The sequence below is a fragment of the Muntiacus reevesi genome, chromosome 6 (genome assembly GCF_963930625.1).
Source record: "Muntiacus reevesi chromosome 6, mMunRee1.1, whole genome shotgun sequence".
Taxonomy (NCBI): Eukaryota; Metazoa; Chordata; class Mammalia; order Artiodactyla; family Cervidae; genus Muntiacus; species Muntiacus reevesi.
The window spans coordinates 50,826,370-50,844,660 of record NC_089254.1 but is presented as its reverse complement, the minus strand read 5'-3'; the positions used below and the strand labels follow the sequence as shown (position 1 = coordinate 50,844,660).

At 38.3% G+C, this 18,291-nt stretch overlaps 1 protein-coding gene across 3 annotated transcripts in view; it reads left to right on the top strand.

Moving 5' to 3' along the window:
• The window catches only part of MDFIC (MyoD family inhibitor domain containing), a 97,074-nt gene that overhangs the window by 15,789 nt on the left and 62,994 nt on the right, over positions 1 to 18,291 (top strand). For all 3 annotated transcript variants that reach the window (XM_065938638.1, XM_065938637.1, XM_065938639.1), the window contains exon 3: positions 4,479 to 4,601. In XM_065938638.1, the coding sequence (XP_065794710.1) occupies positions 4,479 to 4,601 (123 nt within the window). The remainder of the gene's footprint in view (positions 1 to 4,478; positions 4,602 to 18,291) is intronic.

Below are 18,291 nucleotides of genomic sequence, written 5' to 3'. Positions count from 1 at the left end.
TTAGTAGGACTGTTTAGTGTTACGTGTAGTAATTCAGGTTTAGTATTCTGAGTGTTGTCCTAACATAGAGACAGAACTAAATCCCTCTATTGGATAAAATTGTATTTTTGGATAACTTGGAATACTGTGACAAGGGGGTGAGAAGCAAGGCCTATAGCTCAGTGTTTGATGGCCTTTTCTAAGTTTTCTCCAAATTTTACAGTACAGAACGGCTTCCCTGGTGGCTCGGATGGTAAAGAATCTGCCTGCAATTCAGGAGACCCGTGTTGAATCCCTGGGTTGGGAAGCTCCTCTGGAGAAGGATTCCCTCTTCTGGCAACCCACTCCAGTATCCTTGCCTGGAGAATTCCATGGACTGAAGAGCCTGGCAGGCTAAGTTCGTGGAGTCATGAAGAGTTGGACACAACTGAGCAACTAACACTTTGGAAGTTTTCTCTAAATTGTATAGTACCAAAGAGCTTACCTAAAACAGTCCCCTTCAAATCTGGCCATATATGATGGTGACACCCTCCTTTCTCCATATCACCCAAATTGGGACCCCAAAGATGGGACTTGTGCATCTTCATGTTAAACATGGTCTATAGTAGAGAGCCAGTGGCTTGGAAGAACAGCATGGTTGACATGACGAAGATCCCCTTTTAAGAGAAAGTTACTAAGTTGGGAAAGAGTGCTTGTATATATATATAGTTGGGAAGGAAAGGATGTATATACAGAAATCTGTAGAAAGATAGATTGATTTTATGCATCATTGAAATTATTTGATTGCCTTTGACATCATATCAAACATTTCTTTGTCAAATCTTTGTGGGCCTGTCATATCTTTCAGGCCCAAATAGCAGCTGAATTGCACCTACAAACCTTCATAAAGTTAAAAAGGAATAAATTAAACCAGGACCATGGCTTCTGCTGCTGTAATTCAGAAGTGATAGGCAACGTAAACAGATAACAGAAATCCATTATTAGAAATTGCTATTTTCTCCTCTTAATGAGTAGTGGCTGACGCAAACCTATTGAAAGTTCTAATAAGATTGGCTGGACATCATGGTGCCCATTTTGCAGTAACCAGTTAAATTTCATTCTCTCTCAGTGCATTTATTCAATATTAGATACAACTGCACACCATTTATGAGGCTGCCATATTTGTATTCCATTAATATTAAAGATGTGTTAATAAAATAAAAATAGATATGTTAAAAAACACATAATAGTCAAGTAGTCACAGAAGTTTATAAGAGTGAAGAATTGGTGAGTCAGTTTAAATTTGGAGTTTTTTCTGAGCCTTGCTTTGGTTCTGAGTGTTAATGATCATAGCAAAAGCCTGAGACCAACTCTTAAGAACATTTAGTTTTCAAAGGAGGCAACGATGGGTAGATTGATGATTGTGACTTAATAGTAGTTACATAGTTATCATTTCTTGAATATAATGAGACAGAGAATAATAATTTTCCTTTTCTTTTTCAACTTGAAAAGCTCTCAAGGGATCATCTAATTCTAGAATTTCACAGATAAGGAAACTTAAAAAAAAAAAAAAGATAACTGTCTCAATAAATATTCAGAGCAGGAGGAGCATTGTTTTCTTCTTAGCAGTGGGTCACTACTAAAATTGTGTGTGTATGAGCCACATGACATTTTCATTTAGTCAGTGGAGAGTTGAGAGGGTCTGTGTTTAGCACTTGAATATTGGACTTGATTCAAATGTGAGTCAAGTGTGTCTAGAGGCTTTATTCATACCTATTTTCTTTTAGTCAGCATTGCTTCATAATGCCCTGGTTTCATGAATTAATTTTAATGGAATTAAACTTGAACAGCTCAAAATTATATAATTAATTTCATTCAGCTTCAATTAGAGTTACTAATTGAATCAAGCCTACTAGCATGACACCTGGCGGCAGTCAGCTACATAACAGTAGCAGCAAGAATGTAGGACTCTGCTGAGGCGAGAGTTCCTGTGTAGAGCTACTAGAAAAATCTTTTCTATTGATCATCTCAGAAAGGCCTTGGGTTGACTGTAGCATTGGAAAAACTTCAGAAGTTGTTTAAAAAACTCAATATTTTAATTGAAAATAACACATCTCAGGAAGGTTACATTTTCCCTAGGATAATGCTGAGTAAATGCTACATAAATCTAGAACATGTTGGTTTAGTATGGTTCTAATTTATATTTTACTGCTATCTGAATACAGTTTTGTTTTCTAAAAATACTTAGCATTGAAGACCCTATTTTTTTAATTCAGAAATCTTAGCCTCTGGACTTATTCCTGAGTGTCCTTCTATTTTCATGTGTTGAAATGTGTTTTATGGTAGAACTTTTCAATTGTGAAATCCCCATGGTACAGGAGAAATTTCTGCATGTGCAGAACTTTTTTTTCCTTCCACTGGAAATGTTAATACAGTTGACTAACAACTTCTGTTTGAATCTCTTTCCTTTCCTTGCTTCCATGGCTTGACATCATCTAGTTTTTCTTCCTTCTCTGATTCCTTTCTAATTGTATAGAACCCGCCTGATACTCTTCTTTTCATAGACTTACAGTTTTGGTGATCCTATTCATTTGAATTCATTTGAATTTGAACGACTTCAAGTTTAGGAAGATGACTGTTTCAGCTATAACTTTGTGACTTGCAAATTCAGATGCTCAAAACTAAACTCATCCACTAGACTGTTGTTTGGGCTACAGTCCATGAAGGTTGGGATGTGTTTTATAATTGATTATGTATTCAACTGCATAATACAGTGCCCAAATATCTACTATATACAAATATATATTTTTATTTTTTTAAAAATATATTAAAAGTTTAGTTGATTTATAATGTTGTGTTAATTTCTGCTGTGCCGATGTACTCAGTCATGGCTGACTCTTTGTGACCCCATGGACTGTAGCCCACCTTGTTCCTCTGTCTATGGAATTTTCCAGGCAAGAATACTGGAGTGGGTTGCTGTTTCCTTTTTCAAATTTCTGCTGTACAGCAGAATGATTCAGTTATACATAGATACATATACAAATATGTATTTTATAAATTATTTTCCTGATCTCTAGGTTTTCCCAGTCAAATCCATTCTAAGACAACTCAGTCATCTCCAGCTATCCTCTTCTTTGATAGTCTGTGAATCCTCTAATTATTTTCTCACAGTTACCTCCTTTCCCATCTTCTTATCCATTTGACAAAACTCTCATCAGTCTCCCTTTTAGTTTCCCTTACTCTGTTCTCCCTGTTAGATGCATCCATCCGCCAGTGATTCTTAAGGATTTAAGGACAGTTGAATCACGTGGGTACCCTACTCCCAAATTAAAGTAGAATTTTAGGTTATGAGGCCCAGGAAACTATTTTTTAAGAAGGCCCCTGAATGAGTTAAAGTACTGTCAGGATTGAGAACCTCTGGTGTGTATATAGTTTGTTCATTTCCCCCATGTGTGGCTTTGATTAAACAGTTCACAAAGCTACCATGGCTACTGTCACTTATTTATCTTACTTTAAAATCAGGTCCAGATTTTTCACCTTGGCATGCAAATATCTATAGCATGTCCCTGTTCAAACTTTCACAATCTTATTTCCTAATTTTCTTTAAGTAGTTCACAGTGCAGAAAATTTGAACTTTTGCCCAAGTGTCTGCTTTTGGAGTTTGCCCTGCAATTCTTTCACTTGGAATGACTTTTCTCTCATCTCTACTTTGAGAATTCCTGCTGATCTTAAAGATTATCCAACATGCACCATTTTCTATCATGCTTTTCTTGAGCTCTGAATTCTGATGAGTATCTTCTTACTTTGAATCTTTTTAGTGCTCTAGACCTCTCATAACATTCATTTAACCTTGTGTTATAGTCAGCTTTTTGCTTAAGTTATGTTCCCGATAAGACATTACTTTTCCTTACTCATTGGCTTCCTCCCTGGAGAACCCATAAGCTCACATATAAATCTCTCATCATCTTTGATGCTTCCCCTGCCACCCTTGCTCTACATGTATGGACTCACTTCCATCCTTGATAGAACTGTTACATGGCAGATCATTTGTTATGTTGTGATGACCTGGTTACAGTAATCTTAACAGACAATTTTTACAGTAGAATGTTTCTTCAATGCTAGTCGTAAAGTGCATGTGTGTGTGCTAAGATGCTTCAACCCTATGGGCTGTAGACAATCAGGCTTCTCTGTGCAAGGGATTCTCCAAGCAGGAATACTGGAGTGGATTGCCATGCCCTCCTCCAGGGGATCTTCCCGACCCAGGCACCAAACCTGTGTCTCTTAAGTCTCCTGCATTGGCAGGCATGTTCTCTACCACTAGTGCTGCTTCTGAAGCGCAGTCATAGAGTAGATGCTAGTAAATCTCTAGAGTTAATGACGTATGCAATGGTTAGTAGAGATATTGCTCCTATTTCTTTAAATTATGGCAGATTTAGAAGCATTTGGGGGGAAAAATCTGTAAAAATGAAAACAGAAAAATATGTAACATTTAATGATAATACATATTTTTTTTTATTTAGAAAAATGTGATAAAGAAAATACTGAGAGAGAGATAACTCAAGCTACTGATAGCTGCTTCACACATGGAGAGAGGCAAGACCAGTCCATTTGGGGAAATTGTTCGGATGATGAACTCATCAGAAGTAAGTATTTTTGGAGAAAATTGGAGTGATTCAGGGACATGACTGTAATAATATGCTCTCAGTTAATCATCTCATATAATTCTACTAGAAATCTGTAAATCAACAACTTACCTAAAAGTGTTTTTCATGAGTCTTTTAAAATATAGAAGTAAAAGCAGAGTATAAATAATATTGTCTGCCAGCTTTCATCCTCTCTTTAAAAAGGAAGTATTAAGCTGAAAATTTTGGACTCCATTCTCAGAGAGATTTAAACAAAACTTAATCCCTTCTTGAGTAACAACTAAGTAGAAGTTGGACAATTCTACGTATAAACAGACAGTGAAACTAAAAAGATAAAGACGAGTTAGAGGACAGTGAGGACTATTTTGGCAACGCCATGTGGTCCCTGTTCTGGCCAAGTGACTCCAAACTGTTTTTCCCAGTTAACACTTTTATCACTACTTAGCTTCTTTATATTCTCTTCCTCTTCTTAAAGTTGCTCTGTAGAATATGTAAGAAGCTTTGGTTTAGTTTTGTTTTACTCTGGGAATGTCCAGAAATACCAGTATCTGTTAAGTGCTATTCAAAATCCATGTTGATGGCAGGTTGCGCTTGTTCTGGCCACTAAATTCCCCCTGGTGGATTCAAGATGAATTGGCCATGTAGTGAAAGAGTCTCTGTAGTAAACGTATATATAGAAAGAATACCACTGTGCTGTGCCATGCCGGGATGGCCTTAGGAGTACAACATCTGAAATTATCATTTATGGTAACCAAATTATCCATGTCACTTTTCAGTTTTTCAGAGAAGACAGAGGAGAAGTTTTATTCTGGGAATCAAGTGTTACTTTATTATTTTTTGTTTTTATTTGTTTTTATTTATTTTTTGTTTTAATTCTTCAGACAACTCTATAATACTGAAACTTTTTTGTGTTACTTATTACATTTACTTTGAATAATTGAAACCAAACAGAAAAAAAACAGGTAGAAGGAAAAAGCCAACTTTGTAGAAGAAAAAAAAAAAACAATAAAAACACTATAGAAGGAGACTTCAAGTTTTCAAACAAAAGCTCTAAGCATGACCGTGTTTTAGTTCAATTTTAGAACTATTTTGGTTCTTTATACTTTCTACTGGGGAAGGGAATAGAAAGGAAGTGAAACTCGGAAATTAGTGAGGAACAAGGTTTATTCAGCTTTCTCTAAAGAATCAAAAAAAAATTATTTCAAGTAAATATTTATCTCCAAAACATATATTGGTTGTCTTCTTTCTAAATGTTGACGCTGCTATTGTGAAACTTAAGGGTGTGTAAGATACTGGCATATTTTATCTGTGATTTTTCAGCAACCAGAGAGCGTGAGACAGGGTCTTACAGACAATTTTAACTTTACCTTTTGGGAGGCATGATTGTTTGCTTATTCCCCCCCCCCCATATTCATAGAATTTTAAGTATGTGTATTTCATTAATTGATTTATTTCACCAGTTTCCCTTCCCAAGGCCCACACTTGGAAAACATGAATAAGAACTCTTAGGACAAAAACTAAAATATGAGCACCATCGCATAAGGATATGGAGAGTCATGTTGTTGTGTTAAAAAATTTTAGTGCTATTTGATGAAACTCATTTTAGCCACAGAACTCATACTATTAAAGTGAATGGATTTAAAACATCTCCTTTCTCTATTGTCTGTATTGATTATGGACAGTGATAAAAAAAATATTGTAAAGTGCATGAAATAGTTTTTTTATTGAGATAATGATGCAGCCTGTATCGTGGGGTACTGGAGTAATAAGGAACCACTATCTAGGTACATACTAATAGATACTGAAAGAGTCCAGAGAGAGAGGTTTATTACCTCCTTTGAGAGAATGGCTGGGAAAATTGACAGATGAATGGTTATCAGAAGATAATGGCCAAAGACAGTAATGCTGCTCTTGCTCAAAACATAAGATGCCAAGAATTTCCACATATTTGTGGGTGAGTTTGGATTATGAATTCTGATGACAGATTTCAGAAACTACATTTTTGTTATTTTCCCAGTCACACTTCTCTAGACAAAGGCTACTCTGTTGGGTCTACAGAAACATTTGATATGTGGATTTTCCAAAATGGAACACTTTATGTCATCTTTAAAACCAACTCAAGTCTGGATAGCATCTGCAAGTTTGATAATCTGATAGCTTTTGCTTTTCCAACTCCCAGACACTGAAGTCTGCTAAACTAGCCTGACTTTCCATCTTCAGCTTTCCCCATTGAGTCCTTGGCCGTCTCTGCGTCATTTAACGTCTGTCTCTCTTAACCCTGCAGTTAGAGAGATGTGTGTTTTCCTCTTACTTCAGCATCTAGAGCATTTTGGGGGGCCTAGTGCATCTTTGGTCATAACAATAGCCCTGGAAAGAAGGCTGTGGCTCAGAGCTGCGTGGGGAGGAGGGGAGCATCTGCGTGAGTCAGGCCTGGGCTGGCCCCTGTGCCAGGAGTCCTGTATGGCTCCCTGAGCTCCGAGGAAGAGGCGGACAGCTGGCTCTCATGGAATTGATTTTAGTTTCCCACTGTAGTGCGAGGTTGGCTGGATGGAGGGATCATCAGAAAAATAAGGCCGGCTGGGGTGTGGGAACATTTTCAAATGTGCAACCCACTCTTTTTCCAAGCTTCCATGGGACAGTTCAGCTGCATAAGCAAGAAGCAAAGGGGAGTGACTCTGCTGTTGAATGCAACTTCTTTCTATCTATTCTTGAGAGTGGTGAGTGAGGGCTGGCAGCTAACATCTCTGTTGTCCCGGATGCCTGCTGCCTTTTTCGTTGGACATTTAAGGCATAATTTATAGGGGACTGTTAACTGTCAGTGTGACGGGGCTGTTTTTACTTTTCTGAGAATAACTGGGCTCTGGAAAGTCAAGGGAGTGGCTGCTTTGGAAATTGTATTCTAATTAAAGGGTGTATTCTCAGGCCTCATAAACGAGATCCAAGCTGAGAATAATTTCCAAATTATTCTGTGAACTTTAACCCTGACCTCAGTGGACCACCCACTTGTTGCTCCCACTTGGTACAAGTTCTATACAGAAGTTCCAGCTTTGTGAGCCTTCCCTGGTCCTTCTAGAAATCATCGCAGGTGGCAGACCTGAGGGACTGTGCTCTCAAGGTCTGGGTTTCAAATCAGTTGTCCTTGAGTTGCTAACTTATTAGAAACCTTTCTTGAAGTTATAAAGAGAAGAAATCCATATGGAATCAAACATTTCGAATAAATAGGCCACACACAATCTGGTCAGGGGATGTGCATAGTAGCTCTGTTTCTTATGAAATTTAAATTAAAAAGATATTTCCAACCACTGAAATTTGTTTAAAAAAGGTCTAATTCAAATAAGTAAAGAATTAAAAACAGAAGAAGGTTTTGTGAGGAAGTTTGGGAGAGTTTTGGTCTTTTAATAATTTTTTTTAATTCGTTTTACAATTTAAAAGGCATTTGTATTCTGAGAAAAATATTCTGGTATTTAGTTTCTGGAATGGGGCTTCCATTTTAGAGTTTGTAAGAGTCTCTTTCTATGGCTAACACTGGCTTTTCCCCTCAGATTGACGTATGTGGGACAGTATATAATTTGGAGCTATGCCATGTTTTAATAATCACTAGTCCTCTGATTTGGTGGAATAAATGTTGCAGTGAAGTGACATCCTCAGTTAATACTAATTTTTCCATTTAACCCATAATATGCATAAACTGATAACAGGCAATAGGCAACATTTCATGTTTTAATTAGACTAGAAAAGGAATAGAACTAACATTTTGATCTCAGTCTGTGGGGGTATTTCTAAGGTAGGAAGGAGTGTATCTGTGAGTGTGTGTGCATGTGCATGTGTTACTGTGCTTATACTCATAGGCATGAGTAAATTTTCCTTTAATTTAGGTCAAATTCTACTATTCTAATTATTTCCTATGGAGAGCTTACATTTTTCTTCTTCTTTCTAAAGTGCCTCAGGTGTCTCAGATTTTTCTAGGTCTTTCTGAAAATTCTTATTACTTAACTTTATCCTTGGACATCACTTTTTACATAAACGTCTCCTAATTCTAAATGTCATTACTTCACTCCAGAAATTTTCCTTAGCTTCCCTTCCGAAATAAATTTCCCATTAAATGAAACTATTTTGCTCAGCTAATTCTCTCCTTTGTGATTTTGTAGAATTCCCAAGATCTGAAGCAAAGTTAGAATGCTCTACTTAAATGGTAATCCCCATTCTATTTAACCCATTTATTCATTTTGAAGAGGTTTTAGTTCTCATAATAGTAAGCACTTAATTGGTCGTAAAACACAAACCTCTCTCTCTAATTCACAATTGCCTCCTTTTTACTGAGCTGGTATGTCATGCTTTTTCACTCTTGCTTCTACTTGAAATCCTCCTCTTGGCATCCGCTGAGTTTCCTCACATCATCCAGAGGCTCTGCTGTTAGGGGCTCTCATTGCTTTTACCAACCTTTGCTAACTTATTGCTGAGTACCCATTAATGAATACCATTTCATTACATTAGAGAATGCTTCCTCTATGTAAAATACTGAAAAGCAGAGACTACTCAGGTGTACTATTTATATACTTAGAGCATTTTTAACTTTAAATGTAAGGGAAGAAAACTGAGAGCTTTGGATTTAAATCTTTTCAGTGGCACTCATGTTTGAACGCACATCACAGTATTATTTGGTTTTCTTTAGAATTCATTTTATACAAAAGAGGCATAAACAAGCTCTCCTCTCACCTCCCATAAGTACCACCCAATAGGACTGGGAAATACGGCTTTCCTGTTACGTTTCATAGTCAATTGAAGATTCTTTGCTTAATACTTCGTGCTTCTTCATGTGGGAGTCCATACTGGGAGCAGGTCATGGTGACTTCCATCGTGCTCAGTGTTTGGTCCTCTATTTGTCTCTCAGAAGAATTATCCCATTCAATATGCTGACCAAATGGCCATGTAGCTACAGTTCAGATGCTTTAATTGTTGCTATAGAGAGGAATCTTTAACCATCAATTATTCCAAAACCAATTCATAGTTTGGTTTCAGGGTTGGGTGGATAATCATAAGCCATTTCTGATGGCTCCCCATATATGATGTACTGGTCAATGACAGCCATTTTAGACTGTTCTAGAATGGAGCTCCAGTTCCCTGACACACTTTTTCCTAGAGGTGTGTCACCCCTCGCTCATCTGGGTTCTGCCCCAAAAGCTAAGGAGAACCATTGTCCATGTTTTGTTTTAAGTACCTTAGGTTCAGGGTCCTGGAGAGCAATAGAAGCTGAATGCCAGAGTTCAGACCCTGGATGCATCATTAGTACTGGCGTAGAGACAGTTCCCTAAACTCTCTGAGATTGTATTTCTCATTTTTAGAATGTAGGTACTAATTCTTTATGCCTCATTGTACTATTTTAAAGGTTATATAAGACAATGCATATTATATGTTGATTCAGTTCAGTTCAGTCACTCAGTTGTGTCCGACCCTTTGCGACCCCATGAATCAGAGCATGCCAGGCCTCCCTGTCTATCACCAACTCCCGGAGTTCACTCAAACCCATGTCCATAGAGTCGGTGATGCCATCCAGCCATCTCATCCTCTGTCGTCCCCTCCTCCTCCTGCCTCCAATCCCTCCCAGCATCAGGGTCTTTTCCAATGAGTCAACTCTTCACATGAGGTGGCCAAAGTATTGGAGTTTCAGCTTCAGCATGTTGATTAGCATAGAGCTAAGTGGGTAAGCACTCAAGTGGATTTATCAGTTTTTATTATGATTGTTCTTGGGCCCAAGTATCAGTTATAAGGGCTTTTTTCTCCACTCTCTGTGATGGGTTATATGTCCAGATATACTGGATACAGAGACCAGGTTTTTCTGAGACCATTAATACTTATGTTCATGACAGAGGCCAGCACAGTTGCTGTTACATGGTTTATGCTTAATAAATGCTTGATTACTTAAGTGTATTGAATTAATGAGAGGAGGGAAGAGATTCTTTACCCATCTTGCTTCTATTATTTCAGCTTTAAGGTCCTATGATGAACATTCTGAATCATTGCCTTTTCCCTTTTAATCCTTCTAACCCCCTTCTTAGGTAAGCTTCCCAGGTGGCTCAGTGGTAAAGAATCTGCCTGCTAGAGACGCAGGAGACAAGGATTCTATCCCTGGGTATGGAAGCTCCCCTCTAGAAAGAAATGGCAACCTACTCCAGTATTCTTGCCTGGAGAATTCCATGGGCAGAGGAGCATGGGGGCTGCAGTCTGTGGGGTGGCAGAGTCAGGAACGACTGAGCACACACACACAACTGCTCCCTTCTTACTCCCAAGCTACACCTGGTTCATTTATATTAACTTTCAAGTTCCACAGATGCTCTAAGGATATAAAGCTGTCAAGTCCTAAGCTTGACTGCTATTCACTGATAAGGCTCTTTTAAAGCATTCTAAGTGAACTGTGGCAGTGTTCTGGGTAATGTTTATTGTCTGTGGACGTGGTTAGGGATGACACTTTGGTTAGAGCCTTTCCCCCTATTCCTTATTTTTCTTGCCTATTTATAAGAAAAGTCTGAGACTGCTTCAGTTCCATGCCTGCCTTCATTTTTCCTTCCCTTGCTTTCTCCTTATCTCCACCTCCTCCTCTCTCTTCTTTCTCTTTTCTTCTCATATTTCTCTCTGCCCTCGTAAGTTAGTTTTTATGTTTTGTATCTATAAAATATAGTTTTTATTATTCTTAGATTCCTATTAATGTTATTTATTACTTCACTTTTCACCTTTATCAAATACCATGATTCATTCAGTTTCCATTTTACATATTACCACTCTTTTGTTAAAGATTAAGATTTTCAGACATTCCTAAAATCTTTTGATCTTTTGGGGGTGAGATGAGATGGTGTTGAAGTACAAGTGGTGGACGAGGGCTCAGTGAGGGAACCAGACTTACTCTTTTTCCACTTGGAAGTTCATTGAACTGGAGGGAGGAGCTGAGGCCTGGGAACTAGCTTAGAGACCACCGTGAAAATGCTAACCACTGAAGAAATAAATAACCTTCAGTGATCAAGACCATAAATACTGCGGTCTAGATAATTTTAGTTCTCAAACCTCAAACTTCCTGGGTCTGAACACTCTGTGAATTTATGCAGAGATTAATACTTGTACAATGTGTTACTATAATGAATTTTCAGGATTAGGAATCAAACTATAACTTTGAAAACTGAATAAAAAATTGGTTACATTACATTGGGGTGCTAATAGTTTGCTGAAACTGTGTTGTGTTGAATACAGTGATGAATGATACAGGAGTGGTCTCCACATTCAGAATTTAGTCTGGTGGAAGAGACATACAGTTCATCTTGAGATGATAGTGTGTGTTTTGAATGCTATGATAAGTAACTGCAGGTGGCTGTGTGTTCACATTTGTGAAACATGCTCAGGTAGAGGAAGGTCCGAGGGGGCGTTCCAGAGGAAATGATGTCTGAGATGACACCTGAAGGAGTTGGCCAACTCAGGCAGAGCAGGGGCAGGGGTGGAGCCAGAATGTTCGAAGCCTAAAGAACAGTGCACCTATGGGTCTAGAGATAAGAAAGAATGTGGCCAGTTTGAGGAGAGGTGGAGAAGTTTTGTGTAAGCTGGGATGTAAATTGTTAGATGAGGAGTGAAGAGATGGAGGGAAAGAATCTGTTCACAAAGGTTAAGGGAAGGTGGAAGGTATGGAAGGTAGAAATGGCTTAAATTTATGCTTTAGTTTATATTTTAGGATGATTGCGTTTCAGTAGTTTAAAATGGTAAGGACTGAAGGCATTAAGAGAACAACTGAGACCATTGTATTAATCCAGCTGAGAAAAGAAGGTAAAGACTTGGACTGGGGTAGAGTGGCAGGTGAGGTTGCAGGAAGTAGGTGGACTCAGCTTCAATCAGTAAGACATCTGGGGTAAGGGACTGGCAGGAGCTGGAAAGGAGACCAAGGTTTTTAGTTTGGGCAAATGATAGTTGTGATGAAAGGACAGTGGGGCAAAGGGTTTAAGGACATTGTCCAACGAGGGCTTCAGTGATGGGTCATGAATATCAAATGGGTAGGGAAAGAAGTAAAGACTGGAAGGATCTTCCAAATAAGAAAGAAAAACCAATGAGACTAATGAATCCCTGAAGATTTCTGTTTTTGTTTTTGTTTTGTTTTTTTTTTAAAGAAACAAAAGTTGGTATAGATGCAGTAAGTGAATGGGATAGGTGGAAAGAGAGAATAATGAGATATGGGAAATAGGATAGGGAAATATCCTATATTTCCTAAAATAGGATGGGAAATAGGAACTTAAAGATTTCTGAAGTGGAACATTCCCAGGTGAGAAAAAAGGACTGAGTGTGAACCTGAGGATAGGTGGTGGAAATAGCTTTTCCTAAATTTGAGACTTCAATTGGGAAGACAATTTGAAAGCTTCCTAAAAATTGCCATACTTGGCAGGTGAGGAAACAGAAATCCATGTTTCCACCAATCAACATGGCAAAACTAGGACTTTATCTTTGTTTTTCTTGCTTCCAAATCTCTTGAATTTCTCACAATAGCCTAGTGGCTTGGGATAAGGCAGCCAGTTGGTTAGCCCTGGGTCTCTGTTCCTTTGTGCTATCATCAGTCACCTGATCTGAATGAATACAGCTGAGGACTCTGAAATGAGTGAAAAATAATAAACATGATTTGAAGTTGGTGGTTATCTTTATTGGTAGATTCTAAAGAATCTTCTCCATCTTTCACTTCACTTCAGAGAATTTCTTCATCTAGTAGACATACAGAATTGGAATTAAAAAAAAAAAAGATAAAATTAAGTGTCTGTGTGTCAAATTAATATATGTGTGTATTTATTTTTCTTAATGGAAGATGTCTCCTCACAATAGTTAGCTCTAGTAATGTGAAATTGAGTGAGGATATACTGGTGAAGAAGACTCTATTTAATAGTGTGTATACTTTCTTCGGCATTGCATTTTTTCCCATGAGGTGAATTATCTTATTGGATTAAAAGCAATAATATTTTAAAAAGAAAATTCTCCTGTGCAGCAAAAATGATGAGGTTAAGGGACTAGTTTCCAAAGCTACTTTAGATCCCAGTTACCTGTAGGAAATGCTCAGGTCACATGTAAGCCAGGAGATTCCACTTTCTTTAGGGTCTGAAGAAGACAGGACCAGCTATGCCATTTTGAAGGTGGAGAACTATTTAAGATGAAAACGCAGGGCCCCTCGTGGAAGACTTGTTATGAATTTCACAATGGAAACCACAGGGCATTAAACCAAGTACACGGGTCCTTTTAAACTTGGTGCTCAATGCTCTTGCATGGGTCACATGCCCCTGAAGCTGGGCCCATGAAGCATTGAGAGAGCAAAGATTTAGTTCTGGTAAGCAAAAAATATCACCTGTACCCCATTTTGTAATTTTTTAGTAAGTTTCTGAAATTCAAGAATGAAGTTTTTTTTCAGGACTTGTCACATCTGTTGATAAATTGTTAGTCCCATGCATGAGTAGCTCATATAGCTATGAAAACAGCTGCCAGAAGGAAGGGAGGCAGTGGTTCCCAGCTCTTATCCAGCCTTACAAAGGGTGAGACCTGGCTCCAGCTTTACCAAGGCTCAGTGCTGAGAATGAGGGGCTGTAGCAGATTGATGGAATTCCCCTCCACTCCTTTCAGGAGCCCCATTACTCTTCACCATAGCACAGCTGGGAGTCAATACTGTGACTTGTCCCCTGATTCTTTAAAGAGTCCTTTAGGACTCGGTGGTAAATCTGAACTCCATGGTTCTCTACTGGAAGCTAGATTCTTCCTAAGTCCCTGGGTTCTGTAGCAGGAGACACAGAAGTCAGGGAAATCTCTCTTTAAAACCCTCAGATGCTGGCATTAGAGGGTGAAATTGTATTAAGTGAACCAGAGAAGAGAATGGGTGGAGAAATTTGTTCTGCTTTGGCATGTTATTTAATTAAATACATTTTCCATGGTTCTTGAGAACTTAGATTGGGAGATTTAAGGAAAAGGATTCCCACAATCTCAAATGTCACAAATAATTGATTCATGCTGATGTGATGATAATAAGACCGTATGTCTCATCTTTGGATGCTGCCCATACATTGCTTGTCTCTATGAAAAAGATTCATCCATGTGTCATATTTAGAGGCCTTCTTTGCAGATTATCTTCTCTGTATTCTTTCTACATCACCAAGGTGCTGTTATAATCACAAAGTGGAATGAAAATGTAGGTTGCACCAGTGGCAGCAGCACACCTAGCGAATAGTGTGGTTGAGTGTAATTAACATTGTCCTACTAGTCCTGAGTTAGGCTTTTCTCACTGTTCCTCCCCCATATGCAGTAAACTTCTAAAAGTCTTACCCAAATAGCTCTGAATAAGAAAACTTAGTACCGGGAATGTAAAATTAAACCCATATTCTTACATATTTAAGTCTTCGATATTTTTTTTACTTTAGCCAATTTAAAGGGGTTGACTTGAGGTCTGGCTCTTTGAAAGAAACAGCAAAAGCCATTCGGTGTTTATTTAGATATGCACAACTTGCCTTTTCATTTTTTAAACAAAAGATTCCTTTTAATTTTTCAAATTTCAAAGACTATATATGTATATATAAATATGCAAATGAGTCTTTTTTTTTTAAATAGAGGATTGAATAATGCTTTACCATGAAATTGAAATTTGTTTGGACTCAAACTAATTCAAGAAAGGGTGGAACAGCTAATTTCAGGCTACAAAATCTTTTCATCATTTCAGCTTTAAATTTGAGTCTAGTTGCCAGTCTGGTGCCTGGAAAGGTGGTTGAGGGGTGTTGGTGGTACATTGGTCATTATGTAAACGTGTGTTGGGTATAATATTGTTGTGACTATTCTTGCCTTCAGCTCTAGCTTCTAGCATGATCTATGCTTAGTTCAGTTCAGCTCAGTCGTGTCCAACTCTTTGCGACCCCGTGGACTGCAGCGCACCAGTCTTTCCTGTCCATCACCAACTCCCGGAGCTTGCTTAACTAGTATCTTATTTGTCCTCTAAGTCAGGCTTCCCTTGTTTGATGTAGAGCTTCTTTTAATTTCTTTGAAATCACGTCATTTCTTGCCCATTTTAACTGTTTCACTCGAGCCATCTTACAAATATGGACATACCTTGGACCTTGCCACCAATGAGACCTGCTCTAAGATTTTGAAATCAGAAATTCACTTTCTCATTTCTTCCTACACTTTACCTTAATTATGCCTAACCTGCTAACTATTTACTTTTTCCCCATAGTCTCTCATTTCCTCCTTCACTTCACCTACCATTTTTTCATGGCCATCTTGGAGTTGCAAATGATCTTTTAATATCCCCTCAATTCTATGAACTTATACTGTATCTGCCAAACTTACGCTGAAACTTAGATAGCCAACCATACCATCCATCTTCTCACTTCATGTTCCAAGGGCTATGGATCGTAGACCAGAAATGTTGTATAGAAGGGAGAGGAGCTCTGTTTAAATGAAAGAAAGTGGAAGTGTTAGCTGCTCAGTCGTGTCTGACTCTTTATGATCTTATGGACTGTAGACCACCAGGCTCCTCTGTCCATGGAATTTTCCAGGCAGGAATACTGGAGTGGATTGCCATTTTCTTCTCCAAGGAATCTTCCCGACTCAGGGATCGAACCTGAGGTCACCTGCATTGCAGGCAGATTCTTTACCGTCTGAACTACGAGGGAAGCCCATGGTATAAATATGTGGTCTCTAATGTCAATTGATACATCTCTGCTACTACTAGATATACAATTTCTGGTTTACTTCCACTTGTGGTCCATCCTTGCCTTTTTATGGCACTGTTTTATAAGGAATCAGATTATATCCTAATTCCTTCATCACTGAGACATTTTAGGTTCTATTTAAGTATCAGCTCCTGGTGTTCAAAACCAATTCTATATAGCTAATACCTTAGCCTAACTTAATTTGTCATGGAATAGTTAAAGACAGCTAAATTAGTCTTCTTATAGGTCACTTTTCTCCGTCTAGTGATCTATTCTCAGTCCTTTTTTTTTTTTTTCTGTAAAATTTGACAGGACATATATCTAGTTTGAAATTCTTCTTCCTCCTGTCACTCTCTGCCTGCCTCTGTATTTATGACTGGCTTTCTTTTAGTCCCTAAGATGCTCCGAGTATCTTTGTTTCCGGGCTTTTGCATTCCAGATCTCCCTCCAGGCTTCACTGTCACTTCCAAAAGGAGGCTTTCCCAGACCACTCAAACTGAAATGGGTTTCCCTATTTCTCTTAGCACCTTTTCCTTCCTAATGCTTGTCACAATTCGTAATTGATTGTTGCTATTACATGTCTAATGTTTGCTGGCTTTACATTGCATTCCCAGCAATTAGCATTACTCTAGGGTAACAATAAATTTTCAGTAAATTATTTTGGATGAACTGTAGTAATAAATAAATTTTACTTTGTCCTCCACTTCCTTTCATGAACTTACCTCCTAGCCAAAATATGCCCCTCGCTCTTCCTTCTCCCTGTTGAGGATTTCCTTCTCCCAAGCTTCACATGAGTTACCTCTTTCCACATCTCCAGCCAGACATCTGTGATTTCTCCCTTGTTTGGATTTGCAGAGTGTTTATCTTCTCTCCTAAAGGACTCATTCATTTCAAAGTTTAGTGGCTGTGTGGATGGCCTTCTTCCCTGTCACTGAGCTGAAGGCTCCTTAAAGGCAGAATTGGCATCTCACTCAGTTTTGTAGCCCTCACCATGTCTAGCCCAGGGCCATGCGTGAGAGTCGGTTCCCAGTACGTACGTGTTAATTGTTGAATAAATGAAAATCGGTACCTTTTGACTATACTTAGCTTCTCTGTAGGAGACTGACAGCTTTGAATTGGTTAAGCTCTAGTAATTTGTCTTAAGAGGTGGACTGACTATTTCTGCTTCTCTTAAGGAGCTAATTTCTCAGTCTACAGTTAATGCATATCAAAGAATGCTTTTTATTAGTTATAGTAACAATGTTATTACTTAGAGCTTTTCACAGTTAATGAAATTTTTTTCATATTGATGATCTAACTTGGCCTATCAGCAACTTTATCAGGCAGGTGGAGTAAATATTATTACCTGTAGATAACATTGAGTTCAGAAAAGTCAAGCAGTGTGCTGAGGGCTGCAGAGTTGATCTTCAGAGCACCTAGCAGTGATTCTCACGTAGGGGTGGAGCAGAGGGAAGGCTAAGGACTGTGCCGTTTGTGGTTCTATAGAGAATGCATTAAAATCACAGGGGGAAATGGCAGTTTTCCCAGATTATAAGCTTATTCCAAACTGAAAATTCTAGTACATTTCCTAGTTGAGATTTATTGCCATTCTACCACTATGAATGATATGACTGCATCCTGCCTTTGTCTTAGGTCAGGAAAAAATGTTGGGAAAATTGCAACCTACTGTACTCCTTTGGAATGCTATCTTTGTTAAATTCAAGGCAATTGCTAGGCTTAATATATACTTGACATCTTAGGAAAATGGCTTCTTTAATTTTCAGAACTATTTACTCATTGCCTCCATGAGAACTTGTTCTCATTCCAAGAGATAGGCAGAGAATCTTGGCATCTACCATTCTTTTTGTGGTATGAATATAGGTGTTTTCCTATTGCAGGAAAAAAAAAGATCTTAATAATGGAAGCTGAACATCTGGGGGATGTGGATGGGCGGGAATATGATTCTACAGTCATACTCCTGTGTGCAAAGCAGTGGTTCTCATCTCCACATT